General features: G+C 47.3%; 1 protein-coding gene across 2 annotated transcripts; it reads right to left on the bottom strand.

Moving 5' to 3' along the window:
• Positions 1–530: 530 nt before the first annotated feature.
• On the bottom strand, positions 531–7,431 carry LOC309381555 (GTPase IMAP family member 5-like). 2 transcript variants are annotated; one of them, XM_081932699.1, is made up of 4 exons: positions 7,156–7,431; positions 5,642–5,996; positions 4,521–4,551; positions 531–3,790 (listed from the first exon to the last, which is right to left on the bottom strand). In XM_081932699.1, exons 2-4 carry the CDS (start codon positions 5,672–5,674, stop codon positions 3,024–3,026), a joined length of 831 nt encoding a protein of 276 aa, XP_081788825.1. In that variant the 5' UTR covers positions 5,675–5,996; positions 7,156–7,431; the 3' UTR covers positions 531–3,023. The 2 variants fall into 2 exon arrangements, with proteins under 2 accessions (XP_081788825.1, XP_081788826.1); XM_081932700.1 differs by having other exon boundaries at positions 4,521–4,547; positions 5,641–5,996.
• Between the last annotated feature and the right edge of the window lie 2,029 nt (positions 7,432–9,460).

Genomic DNA, 9,460 nt, shown 5'->3' on the forward strand with positions numbered 1-9,460 from the left:
CCCAGTTTATATGTGTACTTTTCATTTTTTTTGCCTGTTAGGACTTTTTCTCTACATTGAATTTCATTTTGTTAGTTAGGGCCCAGATTTCAAGTCTGTTGAGATCCCTCTGGATCTTGAGCCTATCTTCTAGGGTGTTGGCTATTCCTGCCAGCTTAGTATCACCTGCAAATTTGGTAAGTTTCCCTTCTATTCCCTCATCTAAGTCATTTCTGAAGATACTGAGGAGTACTGTTCCTAAGATGGAATCTTGTGGTACCTTACTGCTTACCTCTCTCCATGTAGACTTGGACCCATTAAGGACTACTTGTTGAGTACGGTTTGTCAGCCAGTTGCAAATCCATCTGGTGGTGAAGCTGTCTATCCCACTTTTTTCTAGCTTACAAAGAAGTAGGTTGTGATCTACTTTGTCAAATGCCTTGCTGATGTCTCTTATGTCCACAGTATTTCGCTGGTCTACTAATTTAGTCACTATGTTGACTATAACTTAAGTTACAGCAGGGCGCAGAGGATTGAGACCATATGAGAAGTTACAGCATGTTCATTTTATTATTCAGGTGAATACACAAGAATCTGGTCAACTAACAGTCAGCACTAAATTAGAGAGAAAAGTCTACAGAATTCAAAATCAGATGGACAGATCTCTTTTTTTGAATTTTTTTTATTGTTTTAAACAAACAAACAAAAAACACACACACACACACACAAACATTCTTCATTACATCTTCCAGAAAGCATGTCGATTGGTTACAAATAAATTTCATGCGTTACTACCACAATCGTTCTTTATACTTCATTCATATTGGATTGTACATTTTAAATCAAAGATCTTTATACCATCAATATACCATCATTCTCATTTAACTATATTTGCTTAAACGTGCTTTTGTCAAGAATCATTTATATTTAAAGACACAACCACATACTGGCATTCAATAGCTATTTCTGTAAACCTCAGGCTTATATCCAATTGCTTTTACCAATGCCAACACATATAAAATCATTGAACATTACCCATTAACATTTCGTTATTGTTATTGTAGTTATCTAACATCTTTATAATAAATCTAGACAAAACTTTATTACTAGAATTTATAAGTACCCAGGAGAGATTACATCTTTATAACAAAATCTAAAGCAAAAATATCAATAAAATTAATAAATCTTTTCCCCAGGTCCCATATTATAGTTTATATCCAAATTGTTTTTACCAGTTAGTTATTATTTCATTATTATTGTCATGATGGCTATTTGTTAATGAATAAACAAAAACATTCTATAAGCATCTACAAAGTTCTACTTATTAATCACCAAAAATTAACTAACTTTTTAATTATCAGCATTCATTGTCAACCTGTGTCTTTCCAATAACAAAAACAATCTTATCTCTTTAAACAGTAACATTTCGTTATTGCTATTGTAATTATCTAACATCTTTGTAATAAATCTAAGCAAAAATTTTATTAGTAGAATTTATAGGTACCCAGAAAGGATTACATCTTCATAACAAAATCCAAACAAAAAAGTATTAATAAAATTAATAAGTCTTTTTCCCATGTCCCAATTTACAGTTTATATCCAATTTTTTTTCACTAATTAGAGTTATTATTTCACTATTATTATCATGATGGATTATCTGTTAACAAATACACATTTAAAAAAACAAAAACATTCTATGAGCATCTACAAAATCCTACTTATTAATCACCAAAGATTAACTAAGTTTTTAATTATCAGCATTCATTGTCAATCTGTGTCTATCCAGTAACAAAACACTCTTATCTCTTTAGCCAGTCGTTGCGTCAATTCTCTTATTAATTTCTTTATAGAGTTCTTAAAGACTTCTCTCCACACTTTTTTGCTCAAAAAATCTCTCAAGTAGTCTCGTTGGCCTTCAACTGGAATTGACATTAACATATCTTTGATTATCAGACGTCTTTCCAAAGCTGCTTCTCCTCCTAGTTCCATCATCAAATCCATATATTGAGAAGAGGGATAGAGCTCCAAATAATCAAATTCACTTTTCCATATCTTTCCATTTTCACTCATAGGTGCTTCATTAGTAAGTTCATCTATTATCTTGCCTTTATCTTCTATATCTTCTATATCTTTATTCTCTTCTTTAGTTTTGGGAGCTCCAATCTCTTCCACTTTTTCTGCGCATAGCAATAATTTATCCAGCTTCTTTCCAAATCTCTCGAATCCTTCCAATAAGTCCATCCCAAACATCTTGTAGATTTGGGGCTTTCTCATCTGTATTTCCCAAAGGAGAAAAAAAGATCTAAACTCCACTGCCACTCTAGCCTTCAATATCTCTTTAATGTATAAAAATGCTTTTGTTTTGAATTTAGTTAAGCACAAGTTTCTTCTAGTTTTTTCAGAAATGAATGGTTGTATCTTTTCTTTGCCTTCCCTTGCCCAAAATATTTCTCACAGACACTGTAGAGAAATAGTCTGCGTCGTTGAGTTGTTATCAATCTCCACAAACAAGCTGCAAACCCCCCAACTTCAGTAAAATCAAGAAAAGTAAGACAAAGGATACATTGTTTCAGAAGAAAAAAAAGACCAAGTTCTGGCTTCCGAGTGGCAGATTCAACTTTCTCTTATTCATTTCAGGCTTAAAAAACAAAACAAAACTCTCTAAATGTCTTTAATAAAATTTAATAAACAGTAGGAGGAAGGGTTGTTAAGATAAAAAAAGGGTTTTAGTTCAGCCAAAAAATAAGGTAACAAGAAGTAGAAAAAAAATCAATTCATTCACTTAAGAGGAGAAACAGGAAGCGTTACAATCACTTCAATCCACAAAAGGTTGTTACCAGAAACCGGTTCGCAGAAAGAGGTAAAGCCGCATCCACAGGATGCAGACGGCAGGTGAAAACACGGCTTGTTCGGTCTACGGAAAAACCTCTCTCCACAGAACCAGTTCCCGGTTGGGGGTCCCATGATCTACATGAACTTAGTCCAGCCCCCTTCCCACATTCAAATCAGAAGATCTGTCCCGAAGATGTCGAACGAAAGAAGACTTAAGATAGTTTGACTAGAATATATACGATTATGAGAAGGTGAGTGATCATTGCAGTCATTAATTTGTTTTCTTCCCACTTCAAAGCATTCTCTGCAATTTTTCGGATTTTTGGGTTCTCCGCCAGGAAAGCTTTGACAATGCCATCCCTCAGGTTGGGCTCCAAATACAGCTGGTTGCTGTAGTATCCACCCCCATTCTCTGAAACGGTTCTCTGCACCGTCTTCATCAGCTCCAAGACCTGCCTCTCCCGCTTGTCTCCCGTGGCCTTGTTGTTGAACCCGCAGAAACGGTAGCGGCATTGCCGGATCACATCCCGTAGATTTTTGTTGGGGTTTCGGACATACTCCTCCAGGGGGATTCCTCCCAGATCCTCCATGTGGGTGAAGAGGACGATCGTGTGCCTGGTGGATTCTGCCCCAAAGATATCCCGGACGCACTTCGCGGCAGCCGCGTCTTCGGCGGTGAAGCGTCCCAACTGGGTCACCAAGATCAAGGCGTGGGGGCCAGGCCGGGAGAGTTGAATGCAAGACATGACCTCCCGTCGCACACCCTCACTGTAATCGTCGGAATCAAACATGGCTGGCGTGTCGACCACAGAGATCCTCCTGCCCATCCACCATCCCTGTCCCATTTGGCACCTCAGGGTGGTGTTTTTAACTGACAAGATGGACTTAAATGCCCTCCGTCCGAGGATGGTGTTGCCAGTGGCGCTCTTCCCACCTCCAGACTTTCCAACCAGGATGAACCGGAGTTCAGCATCGTCCCCTGGGAGTTTGGAAGACAGGGGGACAGTATTAGGGCAGAGTGTAGTTACACTGCTCAATGGAATTCAGTTGACAGAGAGAGGGAAGAGGGAGGGAGAGGTGGATAGATAGATGATAGATAGATAGATAGATAGATAGATAGATAGATAGATAGATAGATAAAGAGATAGGGAGATGGTAGAAGTAGAGAGGGGGAGAGAAAGAGATGGATGGATGATAGGATGGATGGATGGATGGTAAGAGAGAAATAGAGAGACAGGATAGATAAATATGGATGGATTGATGGATGGGATAGTTAGAGAGAGAGAGAGAGAGGGAGGGAGAGAGGGAGGGAGGGAGATGGTAGAAGTAGAGATGGGGAGAGAAAGAGATGGATGCATGATAGGATAGATGGATGGATGATAAGAGAGAAATAGACACGGTAGATAAATATGGATGGATAGATGGATGGATGGATGGGATAATTAGATGATAGGTAGGTAGGTAGGTAGGTAGGTAGATAGATAGATAGATAAGAATAGACAGACAGAGTATTATCTGGTTTCCCTCTTGACTTTGCTGGTCAGAAGGTCGCAAAAGGGGATCACATGACCCTGGGACACTGCAACCGTCATAAGTACAAGTCAGTTGCTGAGCATCTGAATTCGGATCCTGGAGACTCTAGGGACGCTGCCATGGTTGTACGTGTGGAAAAAATGGTCCTTTTTGTGGGTTGTGATTGTGTTTCTTACCTGTTAAGCCTCTCCACTCCATGGCGGCGGCCTGAAAGATTGGGGGGGGGGGAGAGAAATGGAAAATTAGGAACGGCTCCGGTAGGATAATCCACAGGCAGGCAGCGGATGGAAGGTTCGAGACAGAGGAAAGGAGGAAAGGAGGGCTGAAGGCAGGGAAGAGAGGTGAAGTGTCCCTGGGAAAGTGGCATCATAGTCAGGAATTGAACCCCAGCTGGGAGCTTTGAAAAGGATTGACCAGGAATGAAGGAAGAGGGAAGGGAGGGAAAGAAGGGAGGGAGGAAAGAAGGAAGGAGAGAAGGAAGGGACAGAGGGTAGGAAAGAAGGGAGGGATGGAAGAATGGACAGGGAAGAAAAGGGATGGAGGGAAGGAAGGGGGAAGGAAAGAAGGGTGGGAGGGAAGGAGAAAGAGAAAAGGAAGGAAAGAGAGAGGAAGGAAAGAGACAGGGAGGAAAGAGGGAAGAATTTGGGAGGAAGGAAGGAAAGGGAGGGAGGGAAAAGGAGGGAGGGAGGAAGGAAGGAGGGGGAGGGGGAAAGAAGGAGGAAGGAAGGAAAAGGAGAGGGACAGAGGAAAAGGAGGGAGAGAGGGAAGAAGGAAGGAGGGAAAGGAGGGAGGGAAAAAGAAAGGCAGGAGGGAGGGAAGAAAGAAGGAAGGAAGGAAGGAGAGAGGGAGAGATGGGAAAAGGTAGGGAGAAGACAAAAGAGAGAGAGGAAGAGAGAAAAGAAATCAGAAAGAAAGGAAGGATAGGGAAGGGAAGGGCCTCTTCCCAGCTAGCCATGCTCTGCTCCAAGAAGTTCTAGATTCCCAGGCCCAGGTGCAAAGCAGGAGAGAGATTGGGTGGGTGGGTGGGTGGGGCTGGGGGGCAAGAAACCAGGAGGGGGAGCCCACCTCAGAGACCCTGGAGGATAATCCGGGGGAGGGGGGGGCACATGAGAAAAGAGGTAGGCATCCCCTCCTTCCAAGGCACCGGAATCAAACTCAAGGCGCTGGGAAGACAAGCGTGGAGCCGCCTGGGGCTGCCTCTTTGCCAGAACTCCCATTTAGGCAGTCCTGACTTCGGGAATGGAAGGGCCGGGACCCTCCCTTGAAGACCGTGCCCCATTCTTCTCCCCATACCTACCTGGCAAGGGTCGCCCAACGACTGGTAGGCCATTTCTTCCTTCCGTTCTCCCTCCCTCTTCTCTATCTCCTTCCTTCCTTCCTCTTCGCCTCTTTCGTTTGTTCTCTTCTTCTTTCCTTCTTCCTTTTTCCTTCTCTCTCCTTCGTTCCCTTCTCTTCCCTTCTCTATCTCCTTCCTTCTCTTCTTCCCTCCTTCCTTTTCCCTTCTCTTTCTTCTCCTTTCCTTTTTTCCTTCTTCCTTCCTCTTCCTTCCCTTCTCTCTCCTTCCTTCTCTTCTCTTCTTCCCTTCTCTATCTTCTTCCTTCCTTTTCTCTTCTCTCTCCTTCTCTTCTCTTCTCTTCCTTGGACGGTGCAATCTGTGTAAGATCAGAAGGAGGAGGGGGAGTCACAGGGTTGCCATGGCAATCTCCAAAGACGCAGGAGGGCTGCCCCTACCCCATCTGGGGGCCCATTGCTTCCTCAGACCCCAAAGGCCTGCTCATGACACCCGCACCCCCAACCTGGGCTCACACTGTCCCTCCCCCCCAAAGAAAACTTGGGCTGGAGCCAAAGGACAACTTTCATTCTGGTGAGGTCTCCTGCTCCAGCTAGATGACCTCTTGAGGTCCCTTCCCACTCTGTGATTCTGTTCTGTCGAAAAGTAAAATAGCACATCAGTTCCAGAGCTGGAAGGGATATTGGAGGTCATCTAGTCCAACCCCAAGTCAAGCAGGAGACCGTTGCAGAATCACAGACTTGGAAGGGAGCCTTGGGAGGTCATCTAGTCCAACCTGGGCAGAATTTAGCTGTGTGGGGGGATGGGGTCTCCCCTTAGCTCCAGTGGCTTCTTTTATTATCCCTGGGCTTCACCGTTGGGGGGGGGGGGGTATTTTGAGCCCTATGGCGGTGGAGGGGATACCACCGTTGTCTCTTACATTCCCGGGACTTTCTCCTCTACCCATGCTTCTGGGCATGTACAGAAAGCTCTTTTGCGGCTTCCGGTTACTAGAGCCGGGCGGGTGGATTCCTCCTAAGACTCGGTGCCTTGGGGCTGAGGGGGCTTTTGAGGGTTTCCCAGGTGCCAATGGATGGGTTAACAGGAAGGAAGATGCCACCTCCCCTTGCAGAGTCCGGGGGAGTTCCGTCCCTTAAGACACCGGGTGGGGGTTACGTCCTCTAAGGCCCCAAATCTACGTCCCCGAAGACCCCGGCGGAGGGTCGTCCCCTAAGATCGCAGGGGCGGGGGGGGAATAAGTACCCTAAGATGCCGGCGGGGGGGGGAGATCTCTGTCCCATAAGACCCCCGGGAATTTCTGTCCCTTAGTCCCCGGGGGTTGGGTTTCATCCCTTAAGATTCCGAGGGGGGGGGCTTCGTCCCCAAAGACCTAGCGGGGGGGGGGGCTACGCCCCTGTAGGGCTACGGACTGTCCTTGTCCCGCTTTCCAAGCGATCGACACGTTTCCCCCCTTTCCCCCCGCCCGCCACACCGCCCATCTCCCCCTCCCCAGATCGGCTGAAACCCCCGGCCCGCCCTACCTGAGCTCTCGCTCCGTGGGGAGGACTGGGGGCGTCTCGGTCGGAAAGCGAAAGCCGGAGTGAGGGGGGGCGATTCCGTCCCTCCGACAAACTTTGGCGTCCCGCGAAGCTGCGGCCGCAGGAGGGGGCGCTGGGAGCACCCCCCGGAAAGAAGAAGAGCCGAGGCTGGGTGGAAAGTGGGTCGGGGGGAGATCTTGCTCCGTCACCTTCCAAAGATTAACCGAGCGATTCCAGCTGCGTTTTCTGAAAAGTCCAGAGGGGAAACGCCCCGCCTGTTCGCCTGTCCCCCCCCCCCCCCGCACCACATCGGAGGCGGGGCGAGCGTCTTCTGCGGGTGGGGAGGGGGGGGCTACGCGGCAGGGCATTGACCAGATCCGGTTGGTCAGTTCAGTGTCCTGCTTGAGTTGTGGGAGAGGGGGAGGTCGGACTAGTTGACCTCGGAGGTCCCTTCCAGCTGTGAATCTGTAAGGTCTCCTGCTTGACAAGGGTTGGACTAGATGACCCCCAAGGTACCCTCCAACTCTTTAATTCTGTAAGTCTCCTCCTCCTTGAGTATCGGGTTGGTCTAGATATCCTCTGAAGTCGTTTGCGACTGTGATTCTGTAATGCTCTCCTGCTCAAGCAGGGGGTCGGACTAGACAGCCTCCAAGGTCCCAAGGAAGTTGGGGATAGGGCGTGCGGGGGGGGGCGCTCTATGCAAAAGATAAAACGAAAAATTTAAAATTAAAGTAAAGATATAAATTATAAAGTAAAATAAAGTAATAAAAAAGGTCTTTGCGCTCAATGACCCGGTTGCATCCTGTGAGCGGGTGGGGGCCGCCGGCGCCTTTGTTTCCGCTCGCGCGCGTGTGTATGTTGACTGAGGGTGGGGGGAGAATCACTTTCTTTCAATCACGTGACTTCCAAACAAAGCAGCCCCGAACACTTTCGCTTTCCCCCTCTCCCACCCCTCCGCCGCTTCCAGCTAGCGCAGGCGCATCGGCTCTTCTCCCAAGCGACAGCTGCATCACCCACCCACCCCAGGAAGGATTCGGACAGAATAGAACAAAACAAAAAGAGTAGGAAGGGACCTTCGAGGTCATTTAGTCCAATAGAGAGGGGGGGAGGGGGGGAGAGACAGACAGACAGACAGACTAGCCAAATTTGGGCGGGTGGGACAGCTATCTATATACACGCTGTCAGACGGGGCAACCAAGTGGGACGCTCCATTCTCCCACTCTGGCTGTCAAACCTCCAGCCAATCAGGGACCATCTTGCATTGGCACGTTGGGGAAGCCACCTCCTTCCCTCCCTCCCAGGAAGGCAGCTGGAAGCCCCGGAGAAGAGGGTCCCATCGAGGCGCCCCCCCCCCAGGCCTCATTTCCTGAAAAACTCTCCAAAGTAGCACCGCCCCCAAAATTGAAGGGCTGCCTGATTGGGGGGAGGGGGGTTGGACTAAATCAGGGAGGAGCAATCTGCGGCTCTGGAGCCGCCTGTGGCTCTTTCATCCCTCTGCTGTGGCTCCTTGTCAATCAACATATGCATCACAACTGCCAGTGTGCGACACCCACCAGCACACAATTTATTCAGCTTTTCGACCCCAGTGGGCCAATCACGGATAAGTCCAAGAAAAGAAAACCTTCAGAAGAAAACAGAAACGTTTAATTCAACTACATCTGAAAGTTCTGTGGCGGCTCAGGAAATAATCAGGAATGGGAAGAGTTTTGTGGCTTCCGGAGTTTTCTTTTCTGTGGGAAAGGGGTCCAAATGGCTCTTTGAATGATTAAGATTGCCCAGCCCTGGACTAGATAACCCACAAGGTCCCTTCCGACTCTATTGATCTGTAAAATGGGCTGGGGAGGGGGAGGCGCAGGATCAGTGGGGAGGGCCCCCTGTTAGGGCCCCCCCGATTCCTCCCTGGGTGGGGGTCGGAGACTTCCTGGCTGATTCTGGTTTTTGTTGTTTTTTCCTCCCTCCCTTTTTCTTTCTTTCTTTCCTTTTCTCCCTCCATGCCTCCCTCCCCATCTCTCTCCCCTCCCTCCTTCCTTAATTCCTTCCCTCCTCCCTCCCGCCTCCCTCCTTCCTTATTTCCCTTCCCTCCTTTCATGATGGAGGCCGACAAGGAAAACTTCAAGAATAACAAAAACTTTTCCTGGTTGTTCCCCTTGTTTTAGGGGACGCCAAAAAAAAATTCTCTCTGAGCCTCGGCCTCATAGTGGCAACTCGGCAAAAACTTCCCACTCTGTTCTTCTCCCTTCAGCTTCCCTCCAGAAAACCCGCATGAGAAATTGGTAGCAGAGTCTCCCCGACCCAATTCCGTCTGCCG

The sequence above is a fragment of the Natrix helvetica genome (assembly GCF_964273705.1).
Source record: "Natrix helvetica genome assembly, chromosome: Z".
Classification (NCBI taxonomy): domain Eukaryota; kingdom Metazoa; phylum Chordata; class Lepidosauria; order Squamata; family Natricidae; genus Natrix; species Natrix helvetica.

What these genes read in the sequence shown, in the direction of transcription:
- LOC309381555 (XM_081932699.1), bottom strand. Translation starts at nt 5,674, where the DNA reads ATGGCCTACCAGTCGTTGGGCGACCCTTGCCAG. An exon ending in CGTTGGGCGACCCTTGCCAG is followed by an intron (nt 4,552 to 5,641) that starts GTAGGTATGGGG and finishes CCAATCTTTCAG; the next exon opens with GCCGCCGCCATGGAGTGGAG. An exon ending in GGAGTGGAGAGGCTTAACAG is followed by an intron (nt 3,791 to 4,520) that starts GTAAGAAACACA and finishes CCAAACTCCCAG; the next exon opens with GGGACGATGCTGAACTCCGG.